This window comes from Myotis lucifugus, unplaced genomic scaffold (assembly GCF_000147115.1).
Source record: "Myotis lucifugus unplaced genomic scaffold, Myoluc2.0 scaffold_3, whole genome shotgun sequence".
Lineage (NCBI taxonomy): Eukaryota > Metazoa > Chordata > Mammalia > Chiroptera > Vespertilionidae > Myotis > Myotis lucifugus.
In genome coordinates, this window is record NW_005871051.1 from 18,977,103 (window position 1) to 18,996,997 (window position 19,895).

The window sequence follows — 19,895 nt, forward strand, 5'->3', positions numbered from 1 at the left end:
AAACCCAGAATCACCAGTCCACACTCAGCCAGTTTATTAAAGGCAGAGAGCTTCATCGGGGTCCACAGGGGAGAAGCTGGGAGACACCCCACATTCCTCCTCTCAGCTCCCCCCTTTCCCAACAAGTCATCTACAGCCCAGCCCCTGGACTTAGAGGCAGGCCTGGCGTCAGGCGACTGCACTACATAAATATCAAGGCCACAGCTTGAGTCAGCAGTGTCAGGGGCAGGAAGGGGTGGCTCTGAGGGCACCTCCCGCGGGGCTTCTCCTGAGCCTGAGCACCCTAAAGCCAGAGAGAGAGGAGGCCAGTGGGCTGTCCTGGAGTCTGAGGCTGTGGCCAGCCAGCCCTGTCCAGGGAGGCTGACAGGTGGCTCCGGGTAGTTGGGGAGAAGCACCCCCAGGCCAGGGTTTTGGGGTACAGGGTGGGTTCAGGTGCTGTTGCCCTGCTCCTGCTCAAAGAGCAGCATGGCGAGCTGGGTGCGGGAGCCCAGGCCCTCCAGCACACTCTGGCGACAGCGATGGTATAGGTCCTCGCTGAGCCGTGCACTGCACGTCTGGGCCCGGTAGTGCTGCAGCAGCGCCGGCTCCACTGCCCGCAGCACATGCAGGCTGGAGAAGCGGAGGAACAGCTCGTACACGTCCATGCTCTCCAGGAGCTCCTCCTCCTGCTCCGAGGCCGCTGCCAGCTGCCCTCGGGCCGCCACATAGTCAGAGTTATAGAAGCAGGCCTCACTGGCCGCCTGGCGGTCAAAGTGGCCTGTGTCTCGGCCCAGCTCCGGGGGTCCCGGGCCCTGTGGTGGGGCCACGGCTGGGTGGAAGGCCTGGAAGTGCATGGGAAAGAAGGCCTGCCAGCCGGAGATGGCGTGCATGCGGCAACGGTTCAGGAAGTCAGGCGTGAGCACCGTGTCCGGCCCAGCCAGTAGGAATAGCGTGTCCAACGGGTGCTTCTTGGAGAGTAGATCCATGAGGCGCAGAGGTGAGGGGGCGGCTGTCTGCACACTGAGCCAGGGTACCCGGGCACCGGGGAAACGCTGCTCTAGCTCTGCCACATGGGCCTTGACAGGTGCGAAGACATCTGCATGGGCTGCCCGCTGGGCCTGTCGTGGCTCATATAGCAGCAGCAGGGTCAAAGCGGCTGCAGCATCACCAGGCTCCAGAGCTGCTGTGGCGAAGGCCTCCAGGAAGCCAGGGGCCAGGTCACGCTCCGCCGCGGCCAGAGGCAGTAACACAGTGAGACGTGACGCCTCGGTGACGTAGGGCACAGGCAAAATCTCCACGCGGCTCAGTGGCCGTAGCAGCTGCACCCGGTGAGTGAGGGGCCGGCGGCCACCCTGGGGGGTCAGCGCCTCCAGCTGCAAGTCCAGTGTGTACTCCATACCCCGAGCAGGATCAAAGCGACGGTAGCCATTAATCAGCTGCTGCTTCTGGAGCTGCAGGACTGGGTGGTAGCGGCGGTTGAGCTCCTCCAAGGCTGCCCCCAGAACATCGGCCACATCGGCCTGATCAGCCCCACGCAGAGGGCAGCGGGGCGAGCCATCAGCACAGGAGAAAGCATGCTGCTCAGTGAAATAGTCCCAGCGCAGCACCTCAAAGCGGGAGGCTGGGCGGGATGGTGCTGGAATGCCCACGGGCCAAGCGGCTGCTCGCTCCCCATCAGCTGCCAGACGGCTGGTGTTCTGGATCTCCCACTGGGTTGGAGAAACAGACTGTGAGCAAGGCAGAGACCCCAGGGGCCAGCTGGGGGACTGGGCAGACGGCAGGTGCCACTCGGGATGGGTCCTGTCCCCTGCCAACGTCTGCCTTCCAATGCCCCTACCTATCCTTTCCCCAGACGGAGGCAGCCTGAGAGCCAAAAGGGGGGTTTCTGGAGGGGCTTCTCAGAATGGACAGAAAGAAACAGGGACAGATGGGTTCTGATTCTAGTGCTCATAGTTTATTTCCCTGGGATCTCTAAGACCTCACAGGACCTGCCACCCTACCCCCGGCCCAGACCATACCTGCAATTCCTGGATCTCCTGGTATGTGCGTTCCAGCTCAGCTCGGGCAAAAGCCTTGTGCAGCTGGTACATGTGCACAGGGTCACGCACAGGGTAGGCGGTCAGGGCGCTGCGGAAACGAGGGTCCCCCTCCTGCACGGGCTCCCCAGGGCTCAGCTCCAGGTAGCTATAATGCACTCCCTGGGGAGAGAAAGAGTAGGGGTCCATAATGGGAAGAATGATGGAACAGCCTCCACCCCTCCCCTCCTAGTGTGTGTCTCATTTCCCTACCCTATGACCTGTTGTGGACTTGCAATCAGAATTGTGGTTTTAAGTACCTTGGCTGGTTGTCAGCTTGTGTGTGACCTTGGTCAAGCCTCTGCTAGTTCATCTAGGAAATGGGCATGCATCCTATGTCAGAGCTGTCCAGGGGCTCAAATAAAATAATTGCCAATACTGAACACCTACTATGTGCAAAGCTCTCTTATTTTTTTTCTAATCCTTATAACAACCCTGAGCAATAATTGTTTCCATTGGTATGGATGAGGATACTGCCACTCAGGAGATTCAGTAATTTACCGAAGGTCATAGGGATAGAAAAGGGCAAAACTGGCAAGGAAACCCAGGCCTGTATCTCCAACCACCCCTTTGCCTCTCAGGGGAAGTACACAAGCTCAGAGGCGGCTTATCTTCTCACCTCGTGGTCACCAGTGCAGCCCACCCCTGTGGCATCAAGGATGCAGCGTCCCAGCCACTCATCGGGACGCGCACTGACGATGTCATTGCGGCAGCCTTCCAGATGGGGGCGCAGCTGCTGCAGCAGGGTGCGGGACAACAGTACCCCAAAGCCTCCGTGGCAGTAGCGGCCTGGGGCAGGCTCTCCACCGATGAAGTCCTGGGGCCGGCCCAGATAGAGGTGGGCAGCAGCTGCCAGGCTGAGGTGGCCAGCTAGGCGCATCAGTCCGTGGGCCTCGGTGTAGGTGGTATCAGGTACTAGGAAGAACCAGTCAAAGTCGTTGCCGTGCTGCTCCAGCAGGTGGCGTAGTGCCAGGTGTAGGTGGCCAATAGGCCTCTCCTCGCCCAATGTCACCACAGCCATGCCTGGTGGTGCCCTACGGCCTCGAGAGCCTGTCAGGAACACCACACGCTCTAGCCGGTGCCCCAGTGTGCGGTTCATGGCCACACCCATAGTGGACAACGTGGCCTGTGAGGTCAGCACTGCCACCAGCAGCTTCTGCCTGATGCCCAGCTCGGTGCTGATGTAGCGGGTCCTAGGGGAGAAGGCACACGATTATCAAAAAGACAAGGGGGCCCTGGCCAGTGTGGCTCAGTGGATGAAGCGTCTGTCTGCAGACTGAAGGGTACCGGGTTCGAGTCCAGTCAATGGCACATGCCCGGATTGTGGGCTTGATCCCCAGTAGAGGGCTTGCAGGAGGTAGCCAATCAAAGATTCTCTCTCATCATTGATGTTTCTATCTCTCTTTCCCTCTCCCTTCCCCTGTGAAATCAATAAAAGTATAAAAAAAATAATAAGAAAGACAATGGGGCCCTGGCCAATGTGGGTCAGTTGTTGGAGCGTCGTCCCTACACCAAAAGGCAGTAAGTTTGATTCCCAATTAGGGCACATAGTCAGGTGGTGGCCTCCATCCCCAGTCAGGGCGCGTGCAGGAGGTAAACTGATTGACGTTTCTCTCTCTCCCTCTCTTTCCCCTTCCCTCCCTCCCTTCCTCTCTCGAAGATCAATATTTTAAAAACGTTTAAGGAAGACAGGAGGCAGCATACATAGGCTTCCGCAGGTCATGTCCTCTCTGGGCCGTCTCCTCACCTATGAATAGGATGAGAATAACATGTCTCTCCCAGGTGTCATGTGAATTTAAGTAAAATGTTAGTCTTGCCTACATAGTGCTTTTGGGAGATGGCAATATCCATGCAGACATGAGAGATATATTGTGGGTCTGATTCCCTGTTTCACTACTTAGTAGTTGTGCCCTTGAGCAAGTTATTTAGCGTATCTGAGCCTCAGTAGCCACATCTGAAAAACGGGGTTGACTGTATCTACTTAAAGCACTTAGGCAAATGCTTGACTCATAGGTACTCTACACACCGTGTGCACAGTACTCATTTCTATATAAATATGCCATTATACCACAAACACATCACAGAAATGATGTAATGGAATATATGGCATAGGGGTGTATTGAGTGTGTCTGGGGGAAGGGCAAGTTGGAGCTCAGGAGTTCCAGTAACTTGCCTTCCATAACACAGACGCTAAGTTGCAGAACTGGAATTTGAACTCAGTGTTGCCTAGGAGAATGACTTCAGCTCCTGGGGAGGCATTACTGGGATGGCTACATCATTTCTCTCCCACAAACCTCATCACGAGGTGTCCCACCCAGGAACAAGAGATACAGGTAAATCCTAGTTTTATCCCTTTTCTTTCCCTCTCTCTCTATAAATGCATTTTCATACCAATCATTTCTCTAAACCCAACTGCCAGCCAGGGAGCTCAGAGGAGATTTGGGGGACCAGGGAGTGGAGCCGGTTTAGCACAGAGCCTACCGGGTAGGTTCAGCCCAGAGAGGGCCTCAGACGGCTCCACGGCCGGGGAAGCAGGGCCATCGGAAGTTATCCGGCCCAAAGACTTCCTGGCCGGCCAGGCTCTTCCTTCCGGAGCCTGACCCGGCCCCGGCGGCGTCCCGGGAGAGCCCGTCCCGGCCGGTGCCCAGGGGTGGAGCTGGCGGGGCTGCTCCCTACCTGACGGCCTTTTTGGCGGCCTGGCCCGGCTGTGCGGGGTGGTAGGGCAAGACGCGCGGCTCCCAGTCCTCCCCGGCGCCGGCGCCCGGCCTCTCGCGCTCCGCTCCGTGCTGCACCGAGTTGGGTCGGCGCGCCGCGTTGGTGTTGCCTCGCGGCGGCAGCTCAGAGTCCCCGGGTTGGGGCGGCCCCTGGGGCCGCACGGCTCCTCCACCCAGGTGATGCTGAGCAGGCTCAGCGTGAAGCCCAGGGAGATGCCCACGGCCACGGGCCCTGCGGGCCGCAGCACCGACAGCAGCAGCGATGCCCGCATGGCGCCCGGACCGCGGGCCCCAGCCCGGGAGCAGCCCCAGAGCAGCCGGGAGGAGGCTCCGAGGGGGCGGGACCGGGGAGGGGGCGGATCCGGAGGCCCCGGGCCAAGCGGCTGGCCCGCTCCCACCCCGCCGAGCAGAGCTGGCGGCCGAGCCGAACCCCCTGGCGCCGCGCTCCAATCCCGCTCCGGCCGCCGTTCAGGATCGCGCAGGGTCTCCGCTTTCGGTACGGAAGCCTCCGCCGCCGCCGCCGCTGTCCGACGTGTCACTGCGAGGGCTCCGCCCCCGGGGTGGGGTCTCGGGCTCCGGCTACCGGAGAGGGAGGAGAAGGGGGAGGTGAAAGGGGAAGGACCCCCGGAAGTGCCCCCTCCTCAGCGAGCGAGAGGGAGACGCCGGGGGCGGAGCCCCCTACCTCCCCCCGGCGTGGTTGGTGCGTCCCGGATGACGTCAGAGGCAGCCCGCCCCGGCCCGAATGATGCGCCCGCGTGACGTCAGGAGCCGAGGCCGGAGCTGTCCATCAGCACCAAAGGCCGCGGGCGGGCTCGGGGCATGGGGCCGCGGCTCTGGGGCGGCCCGAGCCGTGCTCCTGCTCCTGCTCCTTTCCCTTCCCCAGGCCGAGCCCGAGGCCCCGGACGCCGCGGGACTGGAGCGCCAGCCGGTGCTGGAGGCGGAGCGGCGCCGCCGCGCAGAGACAGGTTCCTCCGGCCCAGCAGCTCCCTTCCCCGCACGACGGACTTTTCCTGGACCCCAGGCAGCTGGGGCCTCTGGCGCCCAGCACCCCTGGACCCTCTGGCCTCTGCACAGCCTCTTTCATTCAAAGCTCAGGTCGCTTCCAGCCCAGGTAGATTTTGGACAATCCCAGATTTAGCCGCCCACAGACGAGTCTCCTGGCTGCCTCCTCACTGGCAGCACACTGCCCTCATCTCCCCCCAACCAGTTCCCCTTTTGACTTCTTCATTCTGGCCCCCTCTAGCCAGACACTTTTGTTCCCTTTGTCTTTTGTCCCCCAATTAGCGATGCTTCTGGAGCTGCCTGATGTGGGCACCACTCCTTTGTCCAGCGTGTCCTTGCCTAGGTCTCCCACTCCCATTCTTGCCCCATCCTGGTGGAGACCCAGGACTCCTCCTTGACTCCAGCTTCCTCTCTGTCAGGCTGACCTGGGAGGGTGACTCCCTTTCGTTCCTAGCACTATGCCAGGCACTGTGGCGACACTGCGGTTCCAGCTCCTGCCCCCTGAGCCAGATGATGCCTTCTGGGGTGCACCCTGTGAACAGCCCCTGGAGCGCAGGTACCAGGCACTGCCGGCCCTCGTCTGCATCATGTGCTGTCTGTTTGGAGTCGTCTACTGCTTCTTCGGTGAGACCCCCAATTCATCCCTCACCTCGGCTCCCCATTCTCTCCCTATTTTCCTGATGCACTCCAAATCTCCTCCAGAACTTCACCCCTACCCCCACCACCGCCACCAAAATTAGCATGAATAACTCCCTTTGCTTACTTTCTTTCATGCCACATGTTCCTATATCATCTAGACCAGTGGTCACCAACCTGTGGTCCGTGAGGTCCGAAAGGTTGGCAACAGCTGATCTAGATCCTAGAAAACACAAATTTTTTTGAATTAGGCATGCTTCAATTTGAACCTGGCTTTGTACCTTACTAATTGTGATGCTTTGGGCATATTAACTTGCCTTAGCTCAGTTTTCTCATCTGAACAGTGGGAATAATATGTTTTTGTTGATTTTATGATATTTACCTCACATAGAGTTGTTGTGAGAATTAGTAGGGACTCAATAAATAATAGCTATTGTGGTGAAGATGTGTTTGGGTCACTGTTCTAGCTAGACACTGAAAACATCTGGCAGGGTGATTAAGCATGGTCCCTTCACACAGAGTATAATGGGGGAGAGACTTCTGGGATAGTCACACCTTGATACATATTATAGTTTACCCTTGAATAACACGAGGGTTTGGGTGCAGTCGAAAACCTACATATAACTTAAGTGGGTTCTCAGCATGCACAGATTCCCAACCATAGATCCAAAATACTGTTTTCAGTCTGCAGTCAGTTGAATCTGTGCATGTAAAACCTGAGGATATGGAGGGCTGATTGTATATTTATTGAAAATATTAATGTATAAGTGGACCTGTGAAGTTCAAACTTGTGTTGTTCAAAGGTCAACTGTAGAGTAGGCTAGATAGTAGTCATACACATGAAGATCACCTACAAGATAGGCTCCAAAAATCAGGGTGGCTGTGAACAGTTGTGCAGGATGCCTACTATACAAGTGAGTTGAGTTCATAGGCAAGTGGGGCCTGAAACCCAGCTCATGCTCCACTTGCCAAACTCTAGGCCTTGGCACAAGGCTGCTTTGCCTAGAGGAAGGCGTACCTTTTTCTTTCTCTTTTTTGTTGTTGTTAATATGTTTTATTGACTTTAGAGAGAGAAGAAGGGAGAGGGGGAGAGAGAAAAACATTGATGTGAGAGAGAAACATTGATCAGTTGCCTCCCACATGCATCCCAAACAGGGATTGAACCCGCCACCTGGGCATGTCCCCTTACCAGGAATCAAACCAGCAATCTTTTGATGCATGGGACACTCAACCAACTAAGCCACACTGGCCTGGGTGGCACACCTTTTTCTAATTTGCGCAAAGGTGCCAGATAGACTAGTGGAGTAAGTGCCCAGTGACTCTACAGCTAGAGTTGCAGAACTTCAGAGAGGGGAGCAATCTCTATTGGTTGGGAGCCCAAGGAAAGCCTCCAAGAGGAGCATTATCAGTGACTGAAAGAAGTGTAAGGAAGCTTGGAGGTCTGGGTTCCAGGCTTGGCAGAGGTGGGGTGAGACTTGTGCTCTGATGCCTCTACACCTCCCCCCTAGCTTGGCTGGGTAGTAGGCAGGAATGGGAGCCAGATGGTCCTTTTCTTTCCACCCCCAGACTCTTGGCTGAACAATTGTAGAGTGGGCAGGAGGCAGTGCCCCTCTATGGGTTCAGGATACATTTGGGCCTCCAAGGAGTCTGTGTTACCTCACTCCCTCCCCTACCCAAATCCATACCCATACCCAATCCCTCTGCAGTTGCTCAATACACCCTGACATCCCCTCTCCTGTGCTTCCCTGCCACCTTACCCCTCTTGGATGCCCCCACTCCCATGCTCTTGGACTCTGAACCTTGTGTACGCCCTGCTCCTCTTTCTGACTCCAGAACCTCCTGGATTCTAATGCTTCCCTTCATTCCCAGAATTGAATCTTCTCTTGGACCTTTCTCATTGGCTCTCCCTGACCCCTTCACCCCCATCTTCCCAACTGTTCAGGATCAGCAAGTCCCTCACTCTTCTGGTTACCCTTAATGGACCCAAATGGCCCTATAACCTCCATTTTCCTGGAACTCCACAACCACTATTTCATCCTATAATTCTCTTTGACTCCCCATGACACAACTTGTAAGCCCCAGTGACCCCCCCTCCTCCAGATATCTCATCACCTTTTTATCCCTTTTACTCCATTCCCCTAACTATTGCTAGGAACTCATTGCCTGATTGCTCCTCCCCCCACCAAGATCTCAATAATCCCATTTCTCTGGGCCTCAATATTACCCTCTCTCTGAAACCCTTTAATACTCCCAATGATCCATGTCTATCAATCCCCCTGACCTGCAAAAGCCTCATCTCCTAGAACCAGTCCCTAATAACTCTGCTTCCCTTTTCTCTTTGTAACCTTTTAATGATGCCATGTCTCTGAAGCCTTGTGACCCCTTCAAGACCTCATCTCTCAAATTCTTTCTGACTTCCAAATACCTCATCTCTCTCAACAATCCCCCCTCATAGACCCCAATGACTCTATTGATGATCCCCTTGTGACCCAGTGACCTATTTCTCTGACCCCCATGACTCCAACGACCCCAATGACCCTATCACTGATGCACTCTTGAGTCCAATGACCTGTCTCTGACTTCTCTAACCCTCAAAGACCAAATGTTCATCTCAATGTCTGTCTCTCTGTTTTCCAAGTGACTCCTAGTGACCTATCTCTCTGACCTCCCTTGACCCTAGTGGCCCCATCACTGGTGCCTTCAGGACCCCAATGACCCCCAATTTTCTTACCTTAGTGTCCTGCCTCTGGTTCCCCCGTGATTTCATGTTCTGACCCCTCCACCCCTTGCCTCCAGCCGGGTGACCTCACGTTGGCCCCTCACTGGCGCCTGTTCCCCTCCAGGTTACCGCTGCTTCAAGGCAGTGCTCTTCCTCACTGGGTTGCTGTTTGGCTCGGTGGTCATCTTCCTGCTGTGCTACCGGGAGCGGGTGCTGGAGACACAGCTGAGTGCCGGGGCGAGTGCGGGCATCGCACTGGGCATCGGGCTGCTGTGCGGGCTGGTGGCCATGCTGGTGCGCAGCGTGGGCCTCTTCCTGGTGGGGCTGCTGCTCGGCCTGCTGCTCGCTGCTGCCGCCCTGCTGGGTTCCACCCCCTACTACCAGCCGGGCTCCGTGTGGAGCCCTTTGGGGCTGCTGCTGGGGGGCGGCCTGCTCTGCGCGCTGCTCACACTGCGCTGGCCTCGCCCGCTCACCACTCTGGCCACCGCTGTGACTGGTGCTGCACTCATCGCCACTGCCGCTGACTACTTTGCTGAAGCTGCTGCTGTTGGGCGCTACGCGGTGGAGCGGCTTGCCCGCCCGCCCCCGGTGCCTTCCCCTTCTGCTGGCGGAGTTGGGCCCTGTTGGCGCTTTGGCCTCTGTTCAGCTTGATGGGCGTCTTGGTGCAGTGGCGGATGACAGCCGAGAGGGACTCCCACACGGAAGGTGAGAGGGCAGGGACCAGGGTGGTCATAAGAGGAGTGGGGGGTGGGTGGGCGGGTGAGCAAATTGGGGAGTGGGGGGAGAAGCTGTGCACACCAGCAGTGGAAGGCCTCAATAGGGTTAGAGAGGTGACTCGATCGTGGTCTGGGAAGGAAGATAGGACCTCAGTGGTACTATTCATTCCACAACAACGTATGGAGCAGCAGCTCTGAGCTAAGCCCACTCCAGAACTGGAGATACAACAGAGACAAAAATAGAAGAGGCCCCTCCCTAACAGACATGCAAACAAACAAGATAGTTCCAGTTGTGCAGAGTGATATGAAAGATATGCAGGGTAATATGAGTGACCTTCAGAGGCTATTATAGACAGGGTGCTCAAGGAAGGCCACTTGGAAGAGGTGACGCTTAAGTAGAGTTCTGCAGAATAAGGGACCAGCCATGCAAAGAGCTAGAGAAAAGGGAATAGCAAGAGTGGGGGCCTGAGAAGGGATGGGCTTGGCTTGCTGAAGAAATGGGGCTGGACTATGAGGACTGAGGGATGCTGATTATGTGGGCCCTCTGGGCCATGATAAGGATTTTATTTATGTTTTATATTTTTATTGATTTCAGAGATGAAGGGAGAGGGAGAGAGAGCTAGAAACATCAGTGATGAGAGAGAATCATTGATTGGCTGCCTCCTGCATGCCCCACACTGGGGATTGAGCCCACAACCCAGGCATGTGCCCTGACTGGGAATCGAACCGTGACCTCCTGGTTCATAGGTCGACACTCAACCACTGAGCCATGCCAGCCAGGCTGGATTTTATTAGGAGGGCAATGAGATGCTGCTGGAGGCTTAAAGCAGGGAGGACATGATCTAATTTAGCATTTGGGATGTTCATTCTGGCTGCTGAGTGTAGAAAACATCGGGGAAGGCAAGTGTAGAAGGGAAACCAGTGAGGAGGCAGCTGAGGTTGTCCAGTAGAGGGATGATGATGGCTGGTCTTGGTGAGTCACCTAGACCTCAGGGTTGGGAGAGGGATGACAGCTGGAGAGGGGTACCTAGAAGTCTAGGAATCTTCCATAAAGAATTCAGAGGTAAAGAGCAATGGAAGTCCCATCTGGGAGGTGGGAGACCAGGAAAGGAAAGCGAGGGGTTACAGATAAGGGGAATCTGGAAGCCCTAGGCCACCAGGTAGGAAGGGTGGAGATGACCCATGTGGACCCCTGAGACTCTCCTCTGCCCATCCCTTCACAGTGGTCATCAGCCGGCAGCGACGACGTGTGCAGCTGATGCGGATAAGGCAGCAGGAAGAGCGCAAGGAGAAGCGTCGCAAGAAGAGACCCCCAAGGGCTCCCTCCAGAGGTTCCCGGGCTCCTCCAAGGCCTGGGCCCCCTGACCCTGCTTATCGGCGCAGGCCAGTGCCCATCAAACGCTTCAATGGAGATGTCCTCTCCCCGGTGAGTACTCCGAGCCCCTCCAATCTGAGTGGGGTCAAGGGAGTGTGTAAGCTCCGTCCAAGCAGGACTGGGCTTTCCCCAGGGGCTGGGCACTGTCTAGAAGGCCTAGTGTTTGTCCACCCATCATAACCCCTGTACCAGGAGCCTGATGGGCCCAGCGCTGGGATGGGGGAAAAGTGCCTGAGTAAGAATTTTAACTAAGTATGGTATGGGGTAGGGTCTCAGGGCTAGACTATGAGTGTGATGAGGTCCTGGGACTGCAGCCGTCTGGGGTGAGTCTCAGGCTTGTGGGGGTGCAGGGAGAGGATGTCTGCCTGAGGTGGCTCTCAGGGCAGGGGTCTGTGACTGCACTCACACCTGTGTTTATTCTCCCACAGAGCTATATCCAGAGCTTCCGGGACCGACAGACAGGAAGCTCACTGAGCTCCTTCATGGCCTCACCCACAGACATGGACTATGAATACGGGTCCCGGGGACCACTGACAGCCTGCACAGGGCCCCCTGTGCGGGTATAGCAGTCTAGCTGCTCCCGCCCAACTGGACTCTGTGGTCACCAGCTCTGTTAGCTTGCGGAGGCCTGCTGGGCCACCACCCAGCCCACCTCGCCCTGTAGCCCATGGCTGTTTCTCTACCCTGGAGAGGACTGGCCTGGCTGCTAGAAGGGAGGACCTGTCTCGGGCTATGCCTGGTCTGAGGGAAAGCCCTCTCCCAAGGGGCTCCTGAGGGACAGGGGGTGTGAGCCCCTTTGGGGTGTGCTCAGGGTTGTGAGTGTGTCACCTGTGTGTGCGTGTGCATGAAGGGGTGGGGTTGGAGGGAACACTGGGACCCTTGCCTTAGATTTCTGACTGGTAGGGCTTCTGCAAGGTTTGCCCACCTCCTCTTCCACTGCTGGGGTCCCATGGGCCACTCTCCTGCATGTCTAAGTGGGGGGAGGTCTGCCTTCTCCCTCCACCGCTCTGCCTCTCAGCCAGATTCATCCAAGGCTTCTTGTCCTTCTCCACTGCAGCACCCCTCACCCTGGTTCCCTGTCCTCTGCAAAGCCACCAGCCTGAGGGCGGTGGCAGAGGATGGGGGTGGGGGCTGCTGCTCTGGGCTGGGTTGGGGAGGGGGCCTGGGGCTAAGGGGGCTTAAATGCACGATGCATGTCTGGTGTCTGTCAATGCCACCCTGGACACCTCATGCTTCTGTCTCCCTTCGCCCCACCCTGTTTTACATCTTTTATAAATGTGCCAAACTGTGGCTTCTGCCAAGAGTAGTGATCTTTGGTGGCTGGCACGTCCATGGGCCAACTCGGAAGCACTGTAGTTCTTGGTCCCCTGTGTCACTCACCACACAGGGTCCTCCAGGCCAGTTCTGCCCTCCTTCGTCATACAGAGAGCCAAGGAAAAGGGCTACACCACTTTTATTGTTTTTCAATACCTCTGGTTCCCTGCCTCCCATCCCTGCCCAGGGTAAGGGCATGCGCCTTCCAAGCTGTCCGAGGGCACCCGCCTGGCCTGGTTCGGTCCTTCTAGCTACCTGCAGAGGAATAACTCCGCGTGGGGCTGGGGAGAAAGTGGGTACCACCCTCCTCCCTGGCAGAACCTGGGCATCCACACAGGAAGAGTGGCCCTCACCCTCTGCTCCACCCTTTCTTGGGCCTCTGTCACGGCTGTCTGCGCTGCAGGAAAGTGGGGGGGGGGGGGGGAGGAGCTGGATAGGGGTGGGGCAAGGCATCTGAAGGGAATGCAGGAATTGGGGTGGGGAGTGGGGCATCTCCTATGTGGGAGAGGAAAGAAATGGGACTAGCTCAGGAGCCCTCTGTCCAGGCTGATGTTGAACTCACTGAGATGGGCAGAAGCCAGCAGAGAGCAGGAGGGGGTAAGGGACCTGTGGGGGCCACAAACCAGGAGCCGGTAGTTGGAAGGATAAGAACTTGGGTACAAATGGGGTACTCAGGTGAGACAAACATGGTGCAGTGGCAGGAGGAAGTGAGGAGGGTACTGGACAGGAAGGGGTGTAGAAAGGTGGGAATCGCTGCCCTGAACCCAGTGGTTCCCGTGGAGAACACAGCTCCTTCCTCTCCTCAGCCTAACAGATCCCTGGCCTCCCCACTTCCTACCTTCAGTACATCCCAGGACCAACTGGCCACCCCACGCCCTGAAATATCTGCGGTAGGTGTGTCTCAGCCCACCAGCTCCCAGGTGACCACTTTTGCCTGGCCAGGCCTCCTGCCCAAGTCAGCTTCACTCACCCTCTACCAGCAGCCGCGTGTGGGCGCTGTCTTGGCCGGCCTGGCAGCAATAGGTGCCCTGGTCCTCAGGTCGCACGTCACGGATGACCAGGCTGTGGGTGGGGCCATGGCTGCGCAGCTCGTACTTGTCTCCCGGGCACAGCGCGACCCCCTCCCGCAACCAGCACACATGCCCCCCGGAGCGCGACACAGTCACCTCCAGGACCGCCCGGCGGCCCACCAGAACCGTCTTCTCGCGAGGCGGGCGGCGGCACATCTGGAGAGGCAGTGCTGGGGTGGAGGACGAGGGCTTAAGTTAATAGGGACACGCAGGACCCCGAGGAAGAGAAACGCATCTTCCCTCCCCCCACGGCCACCGCTCCGGGTCTGAGATCTCAATGCCACGGGCCCATTCCTCTGTACCCTCAACTCAAAGTCTCCTCCTCCCCCGGAGACGGCGCACTGCCTCTGTGACCCGCCCAGGGAGAGCCCCCCGAGAAAGGGAGGTGGGGGAGGCAGCGTTCCTAGGACAAGCCGCCAGCCTGCCAGGCCCAGGGAAGGTGATGCCCACTCCAGGCCGCCCCCGCGGCAGCGGCTTACCCTCCACTTCCAGCTCAGCTGCGGACTGGGCGGGTCCCGCCTGGAAGCGGACCTCACCGGCGTCCTCCGCGCGCAGCTCACTTAGCACCAGAATATGTTTCTTCCCTGAGGACGAAGGGGGCGCTAGCGAGCGGAGCCACTCTGGGAAGGGATCGGAGCTGGTGGGGCAGGAGTAGGTCGCCGGGTCGATTCGGACGCGACAAACGTGCGCTAGGATGGGCGGAACTGGGATGCGGAGGGGGAGGAGGAGCGGGCCAGGACCGAGGGCTCCGACCCGGGGGCTCGCGGAGAGACAGGCTGACGGCTTAGGGACGTGGGGCGGGGCCCGTTCGAGATGGAGGCGGGGCTAATCCGAGTGGGCGGGGTCTATGCGAGCCGGGGGCGGGGCAGCGAGGAGCTAGGGTAGCAAGTCGGCCAGACCTTCCTGTCGGATGCGGATGCGGCCTCCGGGTCTCAGTGGGCGGCCTCCGAGCTTCCAGCTGCCGGTGGTCTCGACCTCTGATACGGTGCACTCGAACGTAGCGCTGTCGCCTTCGCGGACGCTCACCGGCCGGAGCTCGGACAGCACGGACACCACGCGCTCTGGGGCGGAGCCGGGGGCGTGAGGCGGGGCGGGGCGGAGGGTGGTACCCACCCCCCGCCCCGCCCCTCGTCGGGGAGCACCCGAGTCAGTCCCAGGGAAAGGGCGGTCTGCAGACCCCGAGCCCACATCAGTGCCCGGTCCCAGCAGCACCCCGTACCCACCGCGCACGGTCAGGCGGACGGGGCCCGCGCGGGCCGTTCCCGCCGCGCAGCTGTAGGTCCCAGCATCCAAGGAGCCACAGCGCCGCAGCTGGAGAAGGCGCCGCGCGCCGAGGGCCTGGAGCCTGAGCCGGGGGCTGGGGATGAGCGGGCGCCCGTCCTAGGGATGGGGGTGGCAGAGGGTCCGGATGAACTCAGCTGGGCACCGGCGACCGCGGCCCTGGGAGGCGGTGGCGCCCTCAGTTGATGCCAAGCAGTTTGGAGGCGTGTTTATGTTAGTCTGCGTCCCCCAGTCTGGGGTGGAGCCGTCCTGCGCTTGCGAGCCGCGCTAGGAGCCTCATTGGGAAGGTGTCACCCTTTAGGGGACATTAAGGTTGAGAAGGGGCTCCACAGGTGCGGGAAGCCCGGGGTCACGTACCAACCACATTGGCCATGAGCATGGATTCTGGAATTAGACAAACCTGGATTCAAATATGGGCTCGGCCCCTTTTGTCTTCCCCTGGGGGCCGGGCCTGGGCAATCCTTTACCCCACAGAGCCCTGGTCTCCTTGGAGATAACATGGAGATAACAAGACCTACCTGAAAGAGTTGTGAAGATTAAAGGATTAAGTGTACAGCACATCTGAGCACAGTGGCAGGCACATCCACTCAGTATTAGTTTGGGCCATTATTACTATTGTGGTGCCAGGGTGGGCTGGGCTGGGGCTGGGCTCTGACCTTCTCCCAGGTAACATCAGCCAAGGCCTGGGAAAGCTCGCACTCGAATGTAGCTGTGTCGCCCTCGGTCACCTCGAAGTCCTGTGGCACCTGCACAAAGGTCACTGGGGCCTCTGGGATGGGAAGAGGAGGACAGTGCAGAGGGGACAGGGGTGAGGGCCGGCTGAGGGCCTGGCTCCCAGGGACATGGAGAGCACACAGGGCACAAGGGGTTAGTGGTGAACACATTTAGGCAAGGTGAGCAGGGGAGGTCACCAGTGGGATGTGTTAGGACAAGTGGACGATGCTGGTCGGTGGAGGACACCGTGAAGTTACAGGGTTAATGGGGCAGGAGTAGCCAGCTGGTGGTCACACTTTAAGGTGGTCAGTGTGGGTCATGCTGGTGCTAGAGGGACTGGGGGCAACTAGAGCAGAGCTGCCAGTGGAGTCACCCACAGACAGGCATGGTCTGTGATGAACAGGAGACACTGGACAATGAGGGGTACAATGTATTCAGAGTAGCAATGGGGGGATACACTGTGCTAGAAGCAAACATGGGGGACACAGACAGAGGGTCATTGGGATTTGAGTGGTCAGAAGGGCACACTCAGGTAGGCAGACGGGCACAGCAGGCAGGTGTGGTCAGTGGGGTCACACTCAGTGTGGTGAGTGGGGCCATGGTCAGCATGGGCAGACAATAGGGACCAGACTGGCTGGCACAGCCTGCTCACAGTGGCTCACAGTGGCTCACAGTGGCCCAGTCAGTGGTTTGCAGGGACTGGAGGGCCAGTGGAGCCACACTCAGGCAGGGTAGTCGCTGGGGCCACACAGGGCCAAAAGGTGGGGGGAGCCACACTCTGGTAGAGAGGTCAGTGAGGGGCACACTGGGCCATGGTCAGTGGGGGCCACACAGGTAGTGGGATCAGTAGGGTCACACCCAGGCTGGTCAGCAGGCAGCAGTGTCCCGGAGGCCGCACCTCTCACAGTGAGTCTGGCTGCACAGCGCAGGGAGTCCGCCGTGAAGGAGATGCAGCCTGAGTCGGCCAGGCCCAAGCCACTGAGCGCCAGGTGGTAGGTACGGCCCTCTGTGTGAATGCGGCACTGGGGTCCCGGGCGCAGCCGGACTCCACCCCGGGCCCATTCCCCCATCACACCCTCCTGGGACAGCTCCAGCTGGAAGGTGGCGCTGCCCCCCTCGATGATGGTCATGTCCTCCAGAGGCCGCAACACCCTTAGCTGCCTTGCTGGTGGGGGGAGATGGGGAGAGAAGGAAGATGAGGGCTCCAGCTCTGGGCATGGGTTTTGGGGGGTCTCACACAGCCTTTGGTCCTACCTGCACCACCCCTAACACCTAACCTATGAAGGGCCTATCAAATGAAGCTCAGAACTAGGATGCAGGAAGAAAGGAGCACAGCCCACCAGACTTAGGAGGAGAGAGGAGCTTACTGGGGTTAGGAGAAGGGGGTGAGGTGTGGTTAGAAGGCTGAGGAGTTTGGGTGAGGGGTGCTGTGACCCTCACTCAGAAGAAGCACAGAATTCTGAGTCAGACATACCAAGATTGGACCCTAGCTCTGCCGCGTAGCTGTGTACTGTGTGACCTTTGGCAAACTGCTTGACCTCTCTGGGCCTTAGTTTCTCCAATTATACAAGGGGAATAGCATTGAGATATGGGTTTAATGTGATTAAATGAATGAAATAAATTAGAAAAGAATATGTATCACCAACAAGAACCATTTACCAAGGTTTTTGTGGGCATTTTTCATGTTATCTCATTGAATATCCCCAAAGACTCTTGAAGTAGGAATCAGCCTCATTTTTAAGACTTGGCTCAGAGTAAGTAAGTACTTTGCATGAAGTCACACAATTCATAGAGGGCTCCAGCTTGGGGGGTGGGGGTGCTATTTGCCGGCCACCCCTGCTTCTGAAATGGGCCCGCGTATCCTGGGGCCTGTGACTAAAGGATAAACACCGCTAGTCTTTCTGGAGGATAATATTTATGTTTATAGCAAAGCCAACGTGGACATGTGAAATGGAACGCAAAATCCACATGGACTTCTAAGGTAAATAGAAAACTTTAGAAAAAGAAAAGTTTTGCTTCCAGCAGGCCACTTCAGGTCACAGTCCTGGAGGTCAGCCAGGGCTGACTGGCCTCAGAAGCCGGGGGCACTTTGGTGGGGGCCTGAGGGGCCCTGGGCCAGCCAGGAAAGGCTGTGCCGTAGGGCGGGCAATTCATTAGGAGAGGACAGGGCACTCACGCCTTACGCTGAGCCTGGCCAGGGTGCGATCGTGGTGGCTCTCGCAGCCGTAGGTGCCTTGGTCAGCCAGTACAACACCGTGGATGAAGAGGCGGTAGATGTGGCCATCCTGGGCCACAGACAGGCGAGAGTCGTGGGGTAGGGGCTCCCCACCTCGAACCCAGCGCACGGCCCCCACTGCACCCACTCGGCCCGTCTCCACTTCCAGGCACACGTCCTGGCCTTCCTCCACCCGCATGTCCTGCAGCCGCCGAAGGAACAGCAGCTCGGTTTCTGGGGAGGCAGGGGGAGGGGGCCATGGAGCCTGGATGTGCCTGGAGGCGGACCCCCTGTTCCATCTCACTGGTTTGTCCCTGGGCACAAGGGCAAGGCTGCTAGGGTGGGGCAAGGAGCATAGGTAGAGGGAATAAGACCACTGCGTCCCCATCGGGACCAAACCTCGAATGTGGAGCCGGGCACTTGTTGCTGTGCCCCCTGCTTGGGCAGTCACTATCCCTGCGTCCTTCAGCTGGCACCCTCTCACGGTCAGGGTGCGGGTTGACCCGCTCTGGGCCATCTCTAGCCCAGGTCCTGGAGTGACAATGGCCCCATTGCGCAGCCAGGTGACGTCGGCGTCTGGAGGGGAGACTTCACACCGGAACGTGGCGTCGTCACCCTCGTGGACAGTGAGTGGTGTCAGCTCTGAGACCAGCTTCACCGGTGGTGGTTCTGGTGGGGGGTGGTCAGGCAGTGAGGCGGGCTGGGTCTCCCTCTCCCTTCTCATCCCCTCCAGAGGGTAGAGGCGTCACCCCCAGTTATTTAAGAGACTTTTCCTGGGACCTGCTGTGTGTCAGCCACAGGGATGTCCCAAAGGACTGGATAGATGCCTCTCTTGGCCAACTCCTCTCCACCCTGGCCTGGTACCCCACCTCTCTGGCTCCGTAATAACAATAATTCACCTACCATGGACCCTATTTATTTCATTTAACTGTCACAATAGTCCTATAAGGCAAGCACTCCCCCCCCCGCCCCCAACACACACACACACACACACACACACACACACACACACTTCAGAGCTGGGACTCAGAGAAGTTAGGCCACTTGCCAGTGTCACTCAACTACTGGGAAGCAGAATCCACACTGGAACCTGGGTGGGTCACTCCAGAGCCCCTGCTTTTAACCACTGGGCCTCCTCCTATTTGAGAGTTTCTAGACAAGGGGGCTCTGAGCCCCTATCCAAGGAACAGTTGTGCATGAATTGGTGGGAGCCAGAGGCAGTGAGGTGCGGGAGTGGGTGGGTGAGGGGATCCCAGCATGGTGAGGGGTGTGGACCCTGGGGGGACCGGGGCCCAAAGGGTGTGAGGGGTGCAGTTACCTTCTACACTGACCAGGAAGATGCGGCTGTCCTGGGGTGCGTCGCACAGGTACTCCCCAGCGTCTCCGCTCTGTGTGCCCCGCACCCGCAGCACCTGCCTCGCCCCGGCCTGCTCCAGCTGCACCCGCCCCTGGCTCGCCCAGTCGCTCCCCGTCCTTGTACCAGCGCACAGTGCCCCCAGGCCCGGAGAGGTGTACCACCAGCTCTAGGTCCCTGCCTGGGGTGCTGCGAACTCTTGTTTGGGCCGCTTCTGGGGTCACCACCCGCACGGAGGGCTCTGTGGGGGCAGAGCTTTGGGTCACTGGGAGGAAGTGGCTCAAGGGCTATATAGAGAGCAGTGGAGGCAAGATGGGGAAAGGTACAGGAGGGGACAGGCGTGCTAGAGGAGCGGGGAACACATGGGTTCTTGCCCAGGCTGTACTCACCAGCCACTTGGACAGTGAAGCTGAGGCTGGGGGCGCCTGGGGCCTCCCCGGACTGGCAGGTGTACAGGCCGGCGTGGGCTGGCTCTGCAGCCCGGATGCAGAGGACGCGGCGGGGGCCCTCGGCGTGGAGCTCCACGCCCTCCTCCTCCTGCACCGGCCTCCCGTTGTGGCTCCAGAACACGAGGGCGCCAGCCCGGGAAAGCTCACAGCTCAGCATCACCGGCTCCCCGGGGGCCACACAGAGCGGGCCGGGGGCTGCCTCTGGGGCAAGGAACTGGACTGGGGGCTCTGAACAGAGAGAGGAGGGGTCAGCTTGGGCTGCTTCCCGCCCCTCCCCTCCCC

At 58.6% G+C, this 19,895-nt stretch overlaps 3 protein-coding genes across 3 annotated transcripts in view; 1 reads left to right on the top strand and 2 right to left on the bottom strand.

Moving 5' to 3' along the window:
* Window positions 1-17: 17 nt before the first annotated feature.
* CHPF (chondroitin polymerizing factor) lies at window positions 18-5,320 on the bottom strand. The gene is given in 5 exon segments (XM_006082565.3): window positions 18-1,688; window positions 1,998-2,177; window positions 2,674-3,247; window positions 4,731-4,918; window positions 4,921-5,320. Coding segments are annotated over 5 exon segments (2,322 nt in total). The 5' UTR covers window positions 5,041-5,320; the 3' UTR covers window positions 18-428.
* Window positions 5,321-5,577: 257 nt separating this feature from the next.
* TMEM198 (transmembrane protein 198) lies at window positions 5,578-12,311 on the top strand. Its single transcript, XM_023759439.1, is given in 6 exon segments — window positions 5,578-5,879; window positions 6,225-6,394; window positions 9,250-9,719; window positions 9,722-9,830; window positions 11,065-11,267; window positions 11,645-12,311. Coding segments are annotated over 5 exon segments (1,086 nt in total). The 5' UTR covers window positions 5,578-5,879; window positions 6,225-6,228; the 3' UTR covers window positions 11,783-12,311.
* Window positions 12,312-12,661: 350 nt separating this feature from the next.
* OBSL1 (obscurin like 1) overlaps window positions 12,662-19,895 on the bottom strand; it is a 31,956-nt gene continuing 24,722 nt past the window's right edge. Inside the window, 12 exon segments of the mRNA XM_023763409.1 lie at window positions 12,662-12,785; window positions 13,501-13,770; window positions 14,080-14,184; window positions 14,500-14,661; window positions 14,824-14,980; window positions 15,538-15,650; window positions 16,494-16,760; window positions 17,772-18,044; window positions 18,210-18,479; window positions 19,129-19,267; window positions 19,269-19,405; window positions 19,554-19,841. Of these exon segments, the coding sequence (XP_023619177.1) occupies window positions 12,778-12,785; window positions 13,501-13,770; window positions 14,080-14,184; window positions 14,500-14,661; window positions 14,824-14,980; window positions 15,538-15,650; window positions 16,494-16,760; window positions 17,772-18,044; window positions 18,210-18,479; window positions 19,129-19,267; window positions 19,269-19,405; window positions 19,554-19,841 (2,189 nt within the window). The 3' untranslated portion in view covers window positions 12,662-12,777.